Source organism: Pavona decussata, unplaced genomic scaffold, assembly GCF_977016875.1.
Source record: "Pavona decussata unplaced genomic scaffold, jaPavDecu1.1 SCAFFOLD_371, whole genome shotgun sequence".
NCBI lineage: Eukaryota > Metazoa > Cnidaria > Anthozoa > Scleractinia > Agariciidae > Pavona > Pavona decussata.
The window spans coordinates 1551784-1572084 of record NW_028145747.1 but is presented as its reverse complement, the minus strand read 5'-3'; the positions used below and the strand labels follow the sequence as shown (position 1 = coordinate 1572084).

Genomic DNA, 20301 nt, shown 5'->3' with positions numbered 1-20301 from the left:
GCAGCTTATGGAATTGTACAAATTGTTCCCTGTTGATTGCTTTAAAATATATACATATATATACATTTAGTTTCTCAGCTCTGGTAACATTTACCTACTATCCCACAAAGAACTATGGTCACGTTAGTTTATTCTTCCCCTGCTTTAATTTCAGATACTGTCTCTATTCAGGATTAATACTACACAGAAAGCCACTATTCCTACAAGTTCAGGCACAAACTGCAAGTTTTAATGCGGCCTCGGTCACAATTAGGACAAATTATTTTATACTCAGTAAAGGAAAGAACATTCAGTTTCAGTTAGAGGTAATAAAATATACCTTCAAAAGCAGAGTGAATGGCGGCACCTTCGCGCACTGAAGTTGACGCGGTTGTCTGCATGACCTTTTCATGTAAACTGGCATCATTCCACCTTTCTTCGTTCTACACAATATATCCACTCACAAAACGAACCACTGTGGTTCTACAAATAACAAAATTCTAAACATTTATTAGGATTTTAGCGGTCATACTAGAATTTAGCAATAGATTGAACCTAAAAAGAAACAGAACACAAATAATTGCCACATAAGTGATTGTGTGTATCGATCGATAGAGTCTCTGTTTACGCTCCAGCATGAAGTCAAGCATTTGCTATGGGCATGCCGCAAAACATGCTTGCTTTCTCTGGTAACACGCAGCAAACGACTTTCTCAGTGAAAGCCTAAAGTTGGAAATCTTGAAGTAAGTTAAAAATTAAATAATTTGCAGCCATGAGCCTATTGTTTTTTGACACACATGATACACTTTAATCGGTATCTTGAAGACTATTCCACTGGTTACTCAGTGAAGTTTTCATGACGTCTCACATTTTCACTTGAATAATCCACGCACCTCTTTCACCCCAATTTTTTTTAACCCTAATAATCTTTTTACTCATGGTCAGCTAAACAGTAGCTAAAAGCATCTTTACTGCCTCTACGCGAAAAGCTACTAGTCCCACAAGTTCATGCACAAACTGCAGGTTTTATATTAAGCGAGGCATGCGTCCTCGGTCGCAATTGAGACAAATTATTTTATACTCCTAAAGTGAAGAACATTTACTTTCAGCAAGAAATAAGTAATAAAAAATGCCTTCAAAAGCACAGCGAATGCACCTTCGCGCAGTGGAATACACGCTTCTGCAAAATCTAATTTGTGCACATTAAATTGGCATCATTCCACCTTCTTCGTTCTAGAAGATCTCCTCTCACAAAACGGGAGACTGTGGTTCTAAAAATATCAAAATATAAAACATTCATTAGGATTCTAGCAGTCATACTAGAATTTAGCCATAGATTGAACAGAACATATAATTACCACATAATTGCGATTGTATCAATCGATAGAAGCCTCTGTTTACGCTCCAGTATAAAGTAAAGTATTTGCTATGGGCATGCCGCAAAACATGCTTGCTTTCTCTGGTAAAAACGTCATTCGCAAAAATAAAAATACTATGCTGAAGACAAACTAACAGGATCGACTCGCAAGTTATTTCCCAAGTGATTAATTTTCACGAAATCAAGAATGGATGAGCTAGTGAATGATTTGATTCACACGCAAGAGCATCAGCTATCTTGAAACGTGACAGACGGAAAAAGTGAACACCGGGAAAATTCTCTTTCTAAAATCAGGTTTAACACGTAGCGAAGGACCTTCTCAGTAAAAACCTAAAGTTGGCAATTTTGAAGTAAGTTTAAAATAAAATCATTGGCGGCCATGAGACTATTGTTGTTTAACACACACATATATACTTTAATCGGTATCTTGAATGACTTTGACTTGTTACTGGAGTTTTCATGACCTCTCACATAATAATCCACGCACCTCTTCCACCTCACATTTAATGATCTTTTTACTCACATCATTCCCTCGGCTAAACAGTGGCTAAAAACATCTTCATTGCCTCTAGTATTCCAAAGGATTAATCTGACTACACGGAAAGCCACAAGTCGTACAAGTTCATGCACAAACTGCAAGTATTAATGCGGCCTCGGTCACAATTAAGACAAATTATTTTATACTCCTAAAGGGAGAAACATTTATTTTCAGTTAGAAGTAATAAATGTGCTTCAAAACCACAGTGAATGTACCTTCGCGCAGTGAAGTAGACGCGGTTGTCTTCTGGCCATGACCTCAGTTTTTGCATAAATTGTTATTATCACCTCAACCTTCTTCGCTCTAGAATATCTCTATTCACGAAACGAGCCACTGTGGTTCTAAAAATATCAAAATTCAAAACATTTATTAGGATTCTAGCCGGATCATACTAAAATTTAGCTATAGATTGAACCGAAAACGAAACAGAACGTATAATCACCACATAACCGATTGTTTGTAATAATAGATAGAGTCTCTGCATGTTTACGCTCCAGCATAAAGTCAAGCAATTTCCATGGCCATGCCGCAAAAAACACGCTTGCTTTCTCCGGTAAAAACGTTATTCGCAAAAAAAAATACTATGCGGAAGACAAACTAACATGTTCCACTCGCACGTTATTTCCCAAGTATTAAATTTTTACGAAATCAAAAATAGATGATCTAGTGAATGATTTGATTCACACGCAAGTCCATCTTGAAACGTGAAAGACGGACAAATGAAGACCGAGAAAATTATCTTCTTAAAATTAGGTAACACGTAACGAAAGACGTTCGCAATAAAAGCCTAAAGTTGGCAATCTTGAAGTAAGTTAAACTTGATTAAATCATTTACGGCCATGAGCCTATTATTGTCACAAACATAATCCACGACCCTCTTTCACCTCAATTTTTTTTTAATTTAATAATCTTTTTAATCATGGTCAGTACCTCGGCTAGACAGAGGCTAAAAACATCTTCACTGCCTCTAAACGAAAGCTACTAGTCCCAGAAGTTCATGCACAAACTACAGGTTTTATATTAAGCGAGGCATACGGCCTCGGTCGCAATTGAGACAAATTATTTTATACTCCTAAAGTGAAGAACATTTACTTTCACTACGAAATCAATAATTAAAAAATGCCTTCAAAAGCACAGCAAATGCACCTTCGCGCAGAGGAGTACACGCTTCTGCAAGACCTAATTTGTGCACTTTAAATTGGCATCATTCCACCTTCTCCGTTCTAGAAGATCTTCATTCTCGAAACGGGCCACTGTGCTTCTAAACATATCAAAATATAAAACATTTATTAGGATTCTAGCTGTCATACTAGAATTTAGCTATAGATTGAACCCAAAAAGAAACAGAGCATATAATTACCACATAATTCCGTTTGTATCGATCGATAGAGTCTCTGTTTAAGCTCCAGTATAAGGTCAAGACTGAATTGCTATGGGTATGCCGCAAAACATGCTTGCTTTCTCTGGTAAAAACGTCATTCGCAAAAAAAAAATACTATGCTGAAGACAAACTAACAGGTTCGACTCGCAAGTTATTTCTCTAGTGATTAGTTTTTTATGATATCAAGAATGGATGAGGTAGTGAATGATTTGATTCACACGCAAGTGCATCAGCTATCTTGAAACGTGACGGACAGAAAAAGTCAACCCCGAGAAAATTCTCTTTTTAAAATCAGGTTTAACACGTAGCGAAGGACTTTCGCAGTAAAAACCTGAAGTTGGCAATCTTAAAGTAAGTTTAAAATAAAATCATTTGCGGCCATGACCCTACTGTTGTTTAACACACATGATATACTTTAATCGGTATCTTGAAGACTAATTCACTTGTTACTGGAATTTTCATGGCCTCTCACATTTTCACTTGAATAATCCACGCACCTCTTCCACCGCAAATTTAATCATCTTTTTACCCATGATCAGTCCCTCGGCTAAACAGTGGCTAAAAACATCTTCACTGCCTCTAGTTTTCCAAAGGATTAATCTGACTACACGGAAAGCCACTAGTCCTACAAGTTCATGCACAAACTGCAAGTTTTAATGCGGCCTCGGTCACAATTAAGACAAATTATTTTATACTCCTAAAGGGAGGAACATTTGTTTTCAGTTAGAAGTAATAAATGTGCTTCAAAAGCACAGTCAATGTACCTTCGCGCAGTGGACTAGACGCGGTTGTCTTCTGGCTATGACCTTTTCATTCCATATTAAATTGCTATCATTCCAACCTTCTTCGTTCTAGAAGATCTCCATTCACGAAACGTGCCACTGTGGTTCTAAAAGTATCAAAATATAAAACATTTATAAGGATTCTAGCAGACATACTAGAATTTAGCTATAGATTGAACCCAAAGAGAAACAGAAGATATAATTACCACATAATTGCGTTTGTATCGATCGATAGAAGTCTCTGTTTACGCTCCAGTATATAGTCAAGTATTTGCTCTGGGCATGCCGCAAAACATGCTTGCTTTCTCTGGTAAAAACGTCATTCGAACAAAAAATACTATGCTGAAGACAAACTAACAGGATCGACTCGCAAGTTATTTCCCCAGTGATTAATTTTTAGGAAATCAAGAATGGATGAGCTAGTGAATTATTTGGTCTATTTGATTCACGCGCTAGTGCATCAGTTATCTTGAAACGTGACAGACGGAAAAATTAAGACCGAGGAAATTCCCTTTTTAAAATTAGGTAACACGTAGCGAAGGACTTTCACAGTAAAAACCTGAAAATTAAATCATTTCCGAATTGCGGCCATGAGCCTATTGTTGTTTAACACAGTCACATATATACTTTAATCGGTATCTTGAAGACTAATTCACTGGTTATTGGAGTTTTCATGACCTCTCACATTTTCACTTGAATAATCCACGCACCTCTTCCACCGCAAATTTAATCATCTTTTTACCCATGATCAGTCCCTCGGCTAAACAGTGGCTAAAAACATCTTCACTGCCTCTAGTTTTCCAAAGGATTAATCTGACTACACGGAAAGCCACTAGTCCTACAAGTTCATGCACAAACTGCAAGTTTTAATGCGGCCTCGGTCACAATTAAGACAAATTATTTTATACTCCTAAAGGGAGGAACATTTATTTTCAGTTAGAAGTAATAAATGTGCTTCAAAAGCACAGTCAATGTACCTTCGCGCAGTGGACTAGACGCGGTTGTCTTCTGGCTATGACCTTTTCATTCCATATTAAATTGCTATCATTCCAACCTTCTTCGTTCTAGAAGATCTCCATTCACGAAACGTGCCACTGTGGTTCTAAAAGTATCAAAATATAAAACATTTATAAGGATTCTAGCAGACATACTAGAATTTAGCTATAGATTGAACCCAAAGAGAAACAGAAGATATAATTACCACATAATTGCGTTTGTATCGATCGATAGAAGTCTCTGTTTACGCTCCAGTATATAGTCAAGTATTTGCTCTGGGCATGCCGCAAAACATGCTTGCTTTCTCTGGTAAAAACGTCATTCGAACAAAAAATACTATGCTGAAGACAAACTAACAGGATCGACTCGCAAGTTATTTCCCCAGTGATTAATTTTTAGGAAATCAAGAATGGATGAGCTAGTGAATTATTTGGTCTATTTGATTCACGCGCTAGTGCATCAGTTATCTTGAAACGTGACAGACGGAAAAATTAAGACCGAGGAAATTCCCTTTTTAAAATTAGGTAACACGTAGCGAAGGACTTTCACAGTAAAAACCTGAAAATTAAATCATTTCCGAATTGCGGCCATGAGCCTATTGTTGTTTAACACAGTCACATATATACTTTAATCGGTATCTTGAAGACTAATTCACTGGTTATTGGAGTTTTCATGACCTCTCACATTTTCACTTGAATAATCCACGCACCTCTTCCACCGCAAATTTAATCATCTTTTTACCCATGATCAGTCCCTCGGCTAAACAGTGGCTAAAAACATCTTCACTGCCTCTAGTACTCCAAATGATTAATCTGACTACACGGAAAGCCACTAGTCCTACAAGTTCATGCACAAACTGCAAGTTTTAATGCGGCCTCGGTCACAATTAAGACAAATTATTTTATACTCCTAAAGGGAGGAACATTTATTTTCAGTTAAAAGTAATAAATCTGCTTCAAAAGCACAGTCAATGTACCTTCGCGCAGTGAAGTAGACGCGGTTGTCTTCTGGCCATGACCTCATGTCAGTTTTTGCATAAATTGCTATCATTTCAACCTTCTTCCCTCTAGAAGATCTCCGCTCGCGAAACGAGTCACAATAGTTCTAAAAATATCAAAATTCAAAACAATTATAAAGATTCTCGCGGTCATACTAGAATTTAGCGATAGGTTGAACCAAAAAGAAACAGAACGTATAATTACTACGAAATAAAGAATGGATGAGCTAGTGAATGATTTGATTCACACGCAAGTGTATCAGCTATCTTTAAACGTGACAGACGGACAAATGAAAACCGAGTAAATTATTCTTTTATAATTAGGGAACACGTAGCGAAGGACGTTCACAATAAAAACCTGAGGTTGGTAATCTGGAAGAAAGTTAAAAATTTAAATCATTTGCCGCCATTAGCCTACTGTTGTTTAACACACACAATCCACGACCCTCTTTCACCTCTTTTTTTATTTTAGTTTAATAATCTTTTTACTCATGATCAGTCCCTCGGCTAAGCAGTGGCTAAAAACATCTTCTCTGCCTGCCACGGAAAGCCACTAGTCCTACAAGTTCATGCACAAACCGCAGGTCAGCTTATATTAAGCGAGGCATGTGGCCTCCGTCGCAATTAACACAAATTATTTGGTACTCGTAAAAGGAATAACATTGAGTTTCAGTTAGGAGCAATAAAAAATGCCTTCAAAAGCACAACGAATGCACCTTCGCGCAGTGGAAAACGTGCGGTTGTCTTCTGCATGACCTTTTTGTATAAATTGGCATCATTCCACAGAAGCCTTTCTTCGTTCTAGAAGATCTCACCAATAGCGAATCCATTCACGAAATGAGCCACTGTAGTTCTAAAACCGTGATTAAAATTTAAATTCTAGCGGTCAATTGCAAGTAAAAGAATTTAGCTATAGATTAAACCCAAAACAAAACAGAACATATAATTACCACATAACTGATTGTTTGTATCAATCAGTAGAGTCTCTGTTTACGGCTACAGCATAAAGTCAAGCATTTGCATGCTATGGGCACGCCGCAAAACATGCTTGCTTTTTTCTACTGAAAATGTCATTATTTCGCAATAAATATTCAACTGGTATATGTTGAATCGATTTACTTAAAGGTGAAAAATTCAAATGGAGCAAAGATTCGACACTGAGCAAAGCCTATTGCAATAACAGGATTAGTGAAACATCGATTCAGTTCCATTCATTTCCTTTTGAAATAGTAAATGCGGCAAAACTCAAAAGCCGTTCCAGAAGACAACGTTTTATCGAATCAATCTGTCGCATATGTCATTATTAAAAATGATTCAAACACGATCAGAGATTCTGTTACTGGTTCAGCGTAGTCACCGCCTCAGTGAAATCCTAAATTGTAGTCATCGTAGATATGTATTAACGATACTGCAAAACATTTCCACATGGTGCAATTGATTTGTTTTATTTATTTGTGCGAAAAATAAATATGCAATTTTCGCCTATTCTTTTAATACCATGACCCAATGTTCCCTCTCACCTTGTTTATATAGGAAAATGTATTCAAATTGTCTTAATCACTGAAAAACTTCTGGTGGTTTGAGTCCACTATCCTTGCTCTAAGGTTTTGAGTTCTGAAAAGTCTTTTGATTCGTAGGGGTTTTAGGGTTGAACGAACTGTAATACATGAGGACTCCTCCTTTAAACAACTACAGCGATACGCCATACTGACCTTCTCTGCCGGTTCATGCAAACAGCTAATCTTCTCTGAAGGCTGATCTTTCTTGCTGGGATCAGAATCTTTATTCCTCGATCGCAAACTGAAGACCACATGAAATGCTTTCAATGTATATAAGTTTTGTCTCCCTGCAAATTCAATTTGTGTCGACGAAAAAGTTCCCAAATTTTCCCCAAAATTGTCTTCTTGCATTGAAGAAGTCACGGAAATTAACTATGCACCAAACCTTAATTGACCATACCCCGCCTCCTGTGAGGAAAAGGAGAGGTACAGTCGAGGAATGTGACGCAATATAGATTTTTGACCGTTTTAGTGGACTGTCTGACAAATTTTTTCAGACATTTAGAGACTCGTTTGACCATCCACAAATTCCCTGCAATGGGTATTTGGACAAAAACCTCAGCTAAGTTCAAAAGCTGCACCACTGCCCCGCCCTACCCTACTGCGGATCGGTTTTCGCCAGTGGAAGGCGTATGCAAAGCAATAAATCCCAAAACTGTGGAATACAAGGATCCGGTCATCTGGAAGGCGGAATCCGCAATACAGAATTGGAAACTATTTGAGAGAAACTGCAAAATCTTATTAGCCACTATTAGCAGGGCGGGATCAACGCCAACGCAATTTTAAAAATATGATTATTTGTACTCAGCGCTCTCTCCCCGCTCCACCTCAATCCTCCGAAGTGGCCTTTTTTTGGGATATCCTTTCCACTCACTTAATTTACTCACTGCAAATAAAGGCATTTTCTTTTTCTACCCTACCCCACTGAAAGTGAACGGTGCCTCGGTTTTCATCTCGCTTCCGAGAACACGACTATGATGGAGTCATTTCATATTTCACAAAACTTTCAAAGCTTTTAGTTCCCGCTAAGATGATGAGACGATGGGGTGGGCACATGTTGCTTTTTAAAACATCTTCTCAACTGGACCCATTGCGTAATGTCTCACATTATAAGTACGTTCTTCATCTTCCTAAGGTAAAATACGTCAATGTAATCTTTACCTACATAAATCTGCCAATGTGGTAATCCGAACCTTGCTGACATCTACCCGATTTTCTCCTAAATGGACATGTCATCCAGTACAATGAAGATTTTTTTATAGTTTAATTCGATCTCTGGCTACTCTGGAATAAGATAGAAACGGAATGTTTAATGTAATTCATTCTTCACGTTCCGCAATCTAGTAATTTGTAAAAAGGTAAAATGGTACAATTAATAACAATTCTAAAAACAAAACATAAGCATTCTCGATGAACACTTTGAATGTGCAATCAGAGCAAACTTCGTACAAAAATATTGTTTAAAAGAACCGACACAGAACATTAAAGAAAATGATGGTTTTAAGCGGACACTTTTAAATAATATGTTTTATACGAAATGATTTTTAATATATTTTTTGAACAATTTTGAACATATTTTGAATTTCATTAAATTACCGTAAATAAGTTTTGTTTTCTTAATTTTTTATTATGTAATAGTTAACATTGTTGCTGAAAGTCCCTGTTGAATGGAGTCTAAATAAAGTATGTATGTATATATGTATGTATCTATGTATCTATGTATCTATGTAAAGTTGCTCCTTTCCACAGGGCACAACCCCCGCGTTGCACCGACGAGTTTAAAATCGCTGAAAGCCATTTTATATTCGTACTCGTTGGAGGTACTGACTGGTTTAATTTTTTGTAGGTGGAAGAAGAAACCACTCCGGCACAATAAGCAGACTACCAAATGAACATAATAACACGGATGCTAGTAAAGTAGGAAACCACACTGAGCCATTGCAGTTCAACGCTATCGAGCACCGGATACAGCGTCGATACAGGTCATGGTTCCACTCCTGGTGGAGTAAAGCTTGCACACAGACCTTCTGAGAACTTAGTATAGTGAACTGACATAATGGGTTGAAGTTGGCAATCAGACACACCAGCAGCATCCTTGGAACATAATGAAAAAGAAAACGTAATAAGTGCTAACAGAGGTGAGGCTGCCTTCAAATAAATGGAGTTCTCTTAGTTACTAACTTGCTTAATTGAGATCGTAACCACTAAGTGCCTCAACTGCTTTTCAGAAGGTGGCACGCCTTTTTGACAGTACCCTCTTAGAAGCGAAGTTGTTTGTAAGTAGCATATATCTCTGCTCTAAATAATTCTCAAAGTTTAACGCAGTTTCTACATTCGTAGAGTTAGTTACATAATTATAGGGTAAACTTTTAAAAATGGACCTGAAACCACGTTTATTCATGATAGTTAAAACGTTTCTCTGGTTAAAAATATATGTACGTTAAAAAATCAAATTTTTAAAATACCCAACGTTTCGGCCAAAACTTCAGCCTTCATCAGGGGAAGTGATAAGAAATTTAAAAAGTAAAATTCTAATCACTATCCCCTGATGAAGGCCGAAGTTTTGTCCGAAACGTTGGGTTTTTTAAAAAATTGTGTTTTCTATACGTATACATATTTAATTTTTAACCAGAGAAACGTTTTAACTATCATTTTAATAATTTCTGTAACACATTTTAATTGGCAAAAATTTACTGTTAACCTATAGTGTCCATAACAATTAGGATAAAGTCTCGCGGTCTTCATGGCGAGACGTTTTTAGAGGCTGTCTGCGTTAGAACGGATAAGTCAAATTTCGGCTTTTCACCGATTTTGCCCGGTGAGGGTAAAAGGAGGAAAGAGTTTGCGGAATAGTATGTGGAATGGCGTGAAGAATGGCATAATTATGCGAAATACGATTTACGCGGGAAATAAATTAACTGAAGAGCGCATCCTGTTTTCGCGCCAATTTTATAAGAGCAGCAGTTTTTTCGATGTTGCGGACTATTAAACAACCAAACAACAGATCTAGGATTAGAAAATATACGCCTGGGATAGAACATGTCTGATCGCTGGTTAGGAAGTGACAGTGAAGAAATCGATGAAGTTTCGCATTCAAGGAACTAAGAATAAATTAAGATTCTAGTTGGCAAAAAGAACGTGGCAGCGAGTAGCCTAGACAAAAAGCAACACCAGACTGGAGAAATAACATCGGTCCAAGGCCAAAACTATTATGTGAGAAATTTTATATTTAAACTCGGTCATTTTATCAGACTCTTTGACGGTTACAATTTGTATAACTCATGGGAAAAATATGTTCTACTTTTTCTCACCTTACATTTTCGTCGAGCGACGAGTGCGCAAGTCCCTGTTGAGCTGCTGAGCTAGCTACCCAATCTCGTACCCAGAGTCTTCAGGCTTTTTGGTCAGCGGGGCAACGCCGGGAAGACTCTGGGGACATCGAAAAAATTCAATTTTTTTGATTGGCTGTTCCGAAACGGTTTCCATTGTTTTACCGCAGAAATCCTGCGGTAATAAAATTCGATGTCCCCAGAGTCTTCCCGGCTTTGCCCCGCTGACCAAAAAGCCTGAAGACTCTGGGTACGAGATTGCCAGCTACCTAGCTATTTACACCTTTTGCTGTTCATTACGAGAAAATACGCATCCATTTGCGTAAAATGGCGACCAATTGCGCGAAGACACATTCATTAGCGCCAAACAACGAACATTTGCGCTTAACTCAGATTCAATAACGATTTTTGCATTTTTATCAACATTCAAAAACACTTTTGGGCATTCTTATGCGTCATTCGACATGCAAAAGAGAAAAATATACTTTCATTTGCGCCAATATTCAAGTCATTAACACCATCTTGAAAGTCAATAGAGGTAATAGACAAACATTAACGTGTATAAACCATTTATTAACATTTTTATCACACTGTTTGAAATTCAATAGCATTCCTGGACGGCATTAGTGTGGATAAGACAAATATTAATGCGCTTGTACGAACAATTGAGCGTTCTTTAGATTCAATATACAAAAATCGATTTTCAATTGAACAGTACAATTTCAAATAATTATTTTGTTCTCAATTTTAGTTTACCCTTCAATAAGCTCTCTATTCAAACATCTTGACAGATAGGTCTGCATGAAGCGGTATCATTGCGCACTTTTAGATTCGTGGCATTTTGCCAGAGGTCAGGAAACCCTTACGAAGTGAATGAACTGTACAAAATTTTCTGATGCTTTTATCCCATTCTGCACTTGACAAACAGGTTAAGTAACATTTGTGAAGTGCAGAATGGGATAAAAGCATCAGAAAATTTTGTGTACATCACACTGTCAATGTAAAAGTCTTGTAAATTAGGTATTGTTCAATTGAAAATCCATTTTTGTATATTGAATCTATAGAACGCTCAATTGTTTGTACAAGCGCATTATTATTTGTCTTATCCACACTAATGCAGTCCAGGAATGCTATTGAATTTCAAACAGTGTGATAAAAATGTTAATAAATGGTTTATACACGTTAATGTTTGTCTATTACCTCTATTGACTTTCAAGATGGTGTTAATGACTTGAATATTGGCGCAAATGAAAGTATATTTTTCTCTTTTGTATGTCGAATGACGCATAAGAATGCCCAAAAGTGTTTTTGAATGTTGATAAAAATGCAAAAATCGTTATTGAATCTGAGTTAAGCGCAAATGTTCGTTGTTTGGCGCTAATGAATGTGTCTTCGCGCAATTGGTCGCCATTTTACGCAAATGGATGCGTATTTTCTCGTAATGAACAGCAAAAGGTGTAATACGGCGATTCAGGTAGCTATAGTTCAGTTACGCGTTATCGAACTAAACATATCCGTCTTTAACTAAGGTCTTTCAGTACCAGACGTCCCAACCTAAAATGAGATTTAAAAGCGAAAAAGCCCTAGAGCAAAAAAGCAGATGACAAGTATGGTGTCTAATTATCGACACTGGTTGTTTCAAAAGTTGTGAAACTATTCTTATCACAAATGCATTTTGGTCAAATTGTTGTTCATTTTCCCGCTCATGATAAATGAATCAGCGAGGATACAGGGTATGAGAATTGATCTTTCACCGAGGGTTTAAAAAAAAAGAAAAAAAAGGTTTATTATTTGCACTCGGTAAAGGATCAATCTTTGTCCTGAGAAGACTTCACGCTGCCACGTTATTTTTGTCAACCGAAGTCGCATGGAGTAAAGTAAACAGGAAATTTAATTTACTACGGATTTACTCATAGTTTCTTGAATGCAAAAACTATAAACAGTTTTCATCGTTTTCTTTACTCTCACTTCTTCCAAATCAACAATCAGACGATCAAATCCTCGAATTGTTGTTAATATTGACCAAGAGTCCGCGGCATCAAAAAAGCTGCTGCTCTTATAAAATTGGCGCGAAAACATGACGCGCTCTTCAGTTAATTTATATACCGCGTAAATCGTATTTCGCATAATTATGCCTTTCCGCCCGCCATTCCACATACCATTCCGCAAACTCTTTCCGCCTTTTACCCTCACCGGATTTTGCCTGATTTTTTCTACGAACATCAATCATTATATCCCATAATCAAATATCACATTTACTGAGCTCAATGCGTTTTTTTTTTTTTTTCGTTGTTGGCGAGACGGTTTACAAGGTGACCCCAAAACTACCCAATTTACCTTAAGTTTGGGGACTCTACAATTTATCTATACATTGCCGGCGCTGGCAAAACGTCATTCCTGGCTCAAAAAGCTTGAATATTTTACAAATTGAAATTCCATTTGTCAATAACAACTTAAATGTTCAACTTTTGTTTTCTGTGAAATTTTGACTGTTACAATTTTTTCAAAATACCTCCTGCTAAACTTCAGGATGCATTAAACGTGGCATACATGTAGTTAAAGCCTATTTTCACAAATGTGGGACCTGACTTAGGGTCAAGTCTATTTTAACTCAAAAGTACTAACACCAATCTACTAATGTATGGAATAAACTTTGTGGGCACTCTACGCTGCGTGCCGTACAGAGCTCCGCGATTTCTCTAATATTCACGGATTCACGGATTTGAACATTTTGTTTCGTGGCCGTTTTTTTCATTCGCATCGCACGGCTCTCATGTGTCTGTAAACACACACGAATTTAAAAGCTCTGAAATAATTCTACCAAAAGCCAAAGATTATTTTCCCGTATTCGCCATTTGTTAACGTTTATTTTAAAATAGAGACTAGAACTATTACTTACTATAGGAGCAGAATTGACACAGTTTTAAAATTCCAAACATTTTTCCCTGGGCGCTATCTTGCTCTCGCAGAAAATATCATGTTTACTTTATTCGACGGCCGTTTACAGGTCATTTGTAAACGAAAATGCTTTCTTCCAGACAACAATCGATAATTTTTCATTATGTTACGTGTTTCAAGCTGTACACAGATACTTTAATCGTTTATTAAATTAATTTTTGAAAAAATATTTTTTCGTGGCCGTGTTTTTCTCATTCGCACCACACGGCTCTCATGTGGTTGTAAACACACACAAGTTTAAAAGCTCTGAAATAATTCTACCAAACACCAAAGACTATTTTCCCGTATTCTCCATTTGTTAAAGTTTATTTTATAGAGACTAGAATTATTACTACAGGAGCAGAATTGATACAGTTTTGAATTTCCAAACATTTTTCTCCGGGCCGCTCAGTTGCTATTACACCAAAAAATTATCATGACCTGTAATTTGAAGGCCGTTTACAAATCCTTTGGAAACGAAAATGCTTTCTTCCAGGCAACTATCGATATTTTTTGTTTATGTTACGTGTTTCAAGCTGTACACAGATACTTTAAACGTTTCGATGCCACCAATATTCGCAGAGAAATTAGTTTTTGAACATTTTGTTTTGGAGCCGTGTACATGCAACGCATTTGCGCCGCTCTGCTTCAATGCGCTTGGACTCTATAAACACGCACAAGTTTTAAACACTTTAATATTTCAGGCCACAACCAAGTGTTAAAGTGTTAAAATTTTTGTAAGGGCCAGAATTGTTTTAGTAGCAGCAATATTGACTGAGTTATGATTTTTTCAAACATTTTTATCCGAGCGCCAAATAAGTCTGGGAACCCTGTTAAGCAACGACGACGGTAGCAACAACGTTTGAGCAAAAACAATCGCTCCGCAATTAAATTTTGGTACATTTCTTTGCCGTCCTCCACAAAACAACAACGTGAAATGACCTAATCTAAGGCATTAAGGGAGAACATGAGCAAACGACGGTGAATTTTTCTTACTCTCTTAACTTGAACGCAACTCCTACCAATTTAGGCAACTTGCTAGCCGTTTCCTAGTCTAATGCGTTTCTGAGCAACAATCAATATAACTTTTTTCCTTATTTTACATGTTTCAAGCTTTACAAATATACTTCAATCGTTATGGTAGGACAAATATTCGTGGAGAAACTAATTTTTGAACATTTTGTTTCGGGGCAGTTTCGTTCGCACCGCACGGTTCTCATTCAGTTGTGAACACACTTAAAGATCTGTGCCAAGTAACCAAGAGTGATTTCCCCGTGTTCTCCTTTTCTTGACGTTTATTTAGCTATAGATTTCAGTAGGAGCAATATTGACTGAGTTCTTAATTTTACACATGTAATGAAGTAAGAGAGAATATAAGTTTAATTCAGGAGTAAACTAACAACGATAAAACTTAATGTCAGGCATCAATTTATTGTTCACCTGCGCTGTGAAGCTTCCTACTGCTTGGAAATCTGCGAAAATAGAGCGATAAAAATAGCAAACGGTGGAACTTAGGGAGTAATTTCTTCCACTGAATTTGACCTGCTCCTTCCTCCCATCAAAAGGACACTGTTATGCTCGGTTATCATTCGTTGTCAGAAGAAGTAGCGAGATGAAAGCACTTCAGTGTTTGCCATGACTGATTTCAGTTTCTCAGCTAAACAAATGTCAATCCGATCCAAGTTTTTAGCTTTTGACACAAATAATCGTTTGCTGTTTCTTGTAAGAGACACGAAAACTTAACTTTTAGGAATTTTCTTTCTAGCTGCAGCACTTGATTTCCATGTATTTGTGGTACAAACAACCCGGCTTAAACAGTCGAACTACAAAGAACTTGAAAGAACTCGTCGTTTTTGAACGCAAAATGAAGAAACCAACGAAATGTAGAACTGGCGTGCTCAGCCAATCTGGAGCGAGTATTTTCGCCGCTCGACCTATCAGAAGTAAGTAATCTTGCCCTCAGGGAAAGGAAAATTAAGAAAAATTGCCCTCTGTTACAACAAATCAGCATTCAAAAAAAAATTGCCCTCTGTATTACATTGTTGTTGTTATTGTTGATGGGCAGTTTGCTGCATATGCAATAAATATATATATAACTGCAGAAAGGATGAGAAACTGGTTAGGTTATTACGTTCATACGCTAAGCAGATTTCTATAAATGCTATGATAAAAATTGGAGCTCCGCTTTTATTATTACTATCTACCAAGCTCTCTCCCAAGACAGGACAAAGATCTTTCTTGTATAGAGGAGTACATGCCTGGAACTCCCGGCTTATCTGTTGGCGCTAGGGCATATAGTTTAGACAAGTTAAAAAAAATTTAAGTCAGGGATAATTTATAGGTTTTTTCCCCTTTTTATTTAATGTTATATCTGTTCAATTCCCTTGTAACTTGATTTGTCTCTCTTTAATGCTCCCAACCCATGAAATCAGACAGAACAACAGGGGGATGAAGAACTCGAATTGCTTTATAAATGTTCATACAGGTTGAGTTGCTAGGCAACGAGAGTGTTAAGCCTGTTGTGGGGTCAAATCCCCAAGCCATTTAGAGGTCCTAATCCTCTCTAAGGTCCAATCACCAGGCCACCGAGAGGTCCTTATCCTCTCACGGGGTCCTAATCCTTAGGCCATTTAGAGGTTCTAATCCTCTCACGGGGTTTTAATCCCCAGGCCATTTAGAGGTCCTAATCCTCTTGAAAACTTAGCATGAACTCATTGTTACCATGGTAACAAAGCTATCCTGGGGTCCCATTCTACAAAGACAACTGACCATATGAGTCTATGGGGCAAAGGGTGACCTGTATGGAGCACCTCATCCCCACCCAAATTTATTGGATAACAAATGCCGTATAGCAGAAGAAAACAATCATAACCTGGGAAAGTATAAATTAGGAAATAAATATTATTACAAGATAAGATTCGAAAATGTAAAACAAGAGACTCATGAATAAGATAGAAAAATAATCAGACGACGTGCCTGTAAAAGGCGGCACTGTGCTTATTAAATAACTGTAACAATGGTAAACTCTAATCTCAATGGGCAGACAGGCTGCACAAGTCCAGTCCAGTACTAAGCCTAATACTAGTAATAATCAGAGATTAGCGAGATGCGTTCGACCATTTGGGAAAAGAAAATTACATTAAGTGATAGATATTCTTCACATGTTTATTAAAATTGCAAAAAATGTTATCAATCCATAACCCAGTGTTTATAATATAATATATATTTGGTGGCTTGCTTGTCGAGTTTGACCTTCTCTTCACGTTTGGTGTGCTTGCTTGTCGAATTCTGGACTGTGCTTCCTTGCTGTGTGGACTGTTATCAGGTAAGATGCGTTGTTTGCGTTTGAAGTTAGAGTTACAGGCATTTGGAATCTTGCGAAGGCATATCGATATGTTCATTTCCTTCGTTTCTAGCGGGAGTTGAGCTTCACGCTAATCTGCGTTAATAGAGGAAAAGGAGCCAAATGATAGATAATTATATAAGAAATAAAAAATAAATCAATAAATAAATAGCTAAATATACTAAATGAGAGAATAAAATATAAAAATATATTTGCTACGCAAGCAGTACGCAACGCGAGATTATACTTGATTGTTCTTGAATCTTTTGAATGAAAACTTCGAAAAAAGCATTTTCTTATTTAAAAACGCACAACAATTACGGTAGAATTCGGCAAGGAACCGGGAAAACGTCAAAGTGCCCGTTAAATTGCCATTGCCTTTGAGGAGACATTGAAAGCCGCCGCGATAAATCTTCGGCGTAGCGTTACAAATTTGCATAAATATTATTGAGATCATCTCAAAAGGCAATTTCCCGTCTTCTTCATTTTCTATCAACTGATTCAGATTGTAACCGTGTCTTCCACTGACAGATGACTGGATAACTCAGGTGGATAACTTGTTCACTTAACCCAGTTTTAACAGTGAAGGAAGCGAAACTAAAATATTGCGACTTTTTCGGCCGCTGTTTAACAAGCTGAGAATGGAAACACGTGCCATCGAATTTAACATCGCTTAACCAGTACGCCGCACACAATTATGCTTCCATCTTTTGAATCAAATCTTCGAAAACAGCATTTCCTTGATTAAAAACGCACAATATTTTCGGTTGTAATCGGCAAGGAACCGAGAAAACGCTTGAAGAGCGAACACTTTTCAGCTTGAGCGTACACGTCCGCACATCGCTCCAACAATATTAAAAACGCAAACAAAGTTGGCTGTCTCGCAGAGTTGTTCCCCGTAAAACGGAACCGAACTGTGGCCGTTTCACTACAAGAAACCAACGCTGCCTAACGCTGACAAAACTGGGCACTGGTGGTTGCAATCCCTTATAATCAAATGACTCGATAAAGTGTATGCCATTGCAACTGCACCTGTTCGTTTCACTCGCATTAGGAATGTTGCTTTTCTCGAAATAAATCATGGCCATTTGCCGAGCTTCACAACTCGGCAACTTTTTGCTTTGGTGATCACAAATCATGGCCATTTGTCGATTTACAAAACTCGGTAGGTAATTTATTTGCCGAGCTACACATCTCCGAAACTGAAACTGCTGAAACTACGCAACTTGTCTCTTGATTTAGTCAGCGCAAGGCAGCGTTGGTTTCTTGTAGTGAAACGGGTAAACAACACTATGCCGAACTTATTCCTGTATCTTCGCAGTCGTACACACTTCGTGAAGGCGTTGATAAATCTAAATCTGATCCGCAAGTCTTCTTTCTAACTTAAACAGCGAAACCATCCTAAGGAAGCACACCAAATGCGCTGCAAGAACGTGAAACTCGACTCCCGCTGAAACGAAGGAACTGAACATCGATAAGCTTTCGCAATAATTTCGTAAGATTCCAAATGCCAGTAACTCTAACTTCAAAGGTAAACAACGCAACTTATCTGATAACAGTCCACACAGCAAGGAAGCACAGTCCATAATTCGAAGAGAAAGCACACCAAACGCGAAGAGAAGATCAAACTCAAGAAGGAAGCACACCAACACGCGAGGGAATACGTGAAACTCTACCCGCGAGGACTCCCGCTAGAAACAAAGCACATGGTTGATGGAAATGACGTCATTCGCCCCTGCATAATATTCTTCGGGGGGGCCAAACTGGTGTCGATGAATACGCAGTCGAAAAATCTCGATTTCGCCTGGATTAGGAATGCGTTCTTTGTCGAACGCAATAATCTCAACTTTTGTTGCAAAGCCTTTAATGGGCAGACATATTGCATAAGGCCACAACAGCGCTGGGCTATATAACTACTGAAGTCGGAACAAAGGAGTGTGGACATGAATATGAAGCTGGCAACATGCCTGGTACTATATCAAATAATGCCAGATAAATTGCTTATTTGGAATAGATCAAGACTACTAACGTAAGTGGCAAATATACTAAAAAGTCAAGGGGGTGGGTGGGTGGTAGTTTGTGAAAGTAACAGTTGAAATGGAGAAGAATTGTGAACTTTACACGTGGGAAGGCGAGAGAAGTCTATGTTTTGATTGACAGCGACACTTCCTACATTGTGATTGGCTTACTTATGACACAGCATGTCAAATGCACGAGGTCGAATTGACCTTTAGAGTTAAACACAGTGGTCATTGTCTTGTTAGCACTTTGCGTGACTGATACAGATGGTTTCATGGTTCAGTTTATATTACATATAAATTGGCTTAAATTTCTCATTTAATTCTATATTTTATATTTATCGAGGGCCACCCTAATTATGTTGTGTTAGCTTTTCTGGTGTTACCCTCGTTAAATATTGTCTTTATTATTATCATTATATTATTATTATACCGCGATGATTAAGTTTTGCCTGTTCAGAAATGCAGGAAACACAGGGAAGCAGAGAAAACTAAGGTGAGGAACAAGGGGGTGAAGGAATTTCCTCTTCACAAAGGAGTGGATACAAGGATCACCAATAATGCTCTACCAGAAACCCTCAGGTGAAAATCATACAGGAAGAGAACTGAATGGAGGAAATCATTACAACACGACGATACAAAAACTTAATGCTACACCCTAACAACTTTAATTTAAGATAATACTGAGTAGGAGGAAAATACCTTTTTTAGAGATCTGTATTTTCGTGCTTCTACAAAGGCTTGGTTACGGGTGTTTGGACGCGTTCGGACTATCAGAAAACTACATAGACCCCATAGGATCACTATACGAGCATTATATATCACTCTAGAAGAGCGGAAAAAGTATTGGGAGGCGAAGCTGGGCGAGAGAGAAGGAATAAGGGGGAAGGGTACATCCTTTCAAAAACCATGAAGAAAGAGCAATGATCAAGGGATTGCAATGGGCGCTATCTACAAAATGACGGTTTGCTATTTAAAGCCTGCACTGGAAACCCAGTATAGAGAGGAAAGAAGGGCATTCAGCGAGTACTAGCTCACAGTACATGATTACGACTGCAGAATCT

At 37.7% G+C, this 20301-nt stretch overlaps 1 protein-coding gene and 1 long non-coding RNA gene across 2 annotated transcripts in view; one reads left to right on the top strand and one right to left on the bottom strand.

Annotated features, from left to right (window-relative positions):
* Positions 1-1065: 1065 nt before the first annotated feature.
* LOC146452406 (uncharacterized) overlaps positions 1066-20301 on the bottom strand; it is a 96043-nt gene continuing 76807 nt past the window's right edge. The window contains exons 6-7 of the mRNA XM_085097929.1: positions 2111-2236; positions 1066-1250 (exon numbers count right to left, since the gene is read on the bottom strand). Coding sequence (XP_084954055.1) covers positions 2210-2236 — 27 coding nt within the window. The 3' untranslated portion in view covers positions 1066-1250; positions 2111-2209. The remainder of the gene's footprint in view (positions 1251-2110; positions 2237-20301) is intronic.
* The window catches only part of LOC146452404 (uncharacterized), a 100450-nt gene continuing 97107 nt past the window's right edge, over positions 16959-20301 (top strand). The window contains exon 1 of the long non-coding RNA XR_014859763.1: positions 16959-19045. This is a non-coding gene — a long non-coding RNA (uncharacterized LOC146452404). The remainder of the gene's footprint in view (positions 19046-20301) is intronic.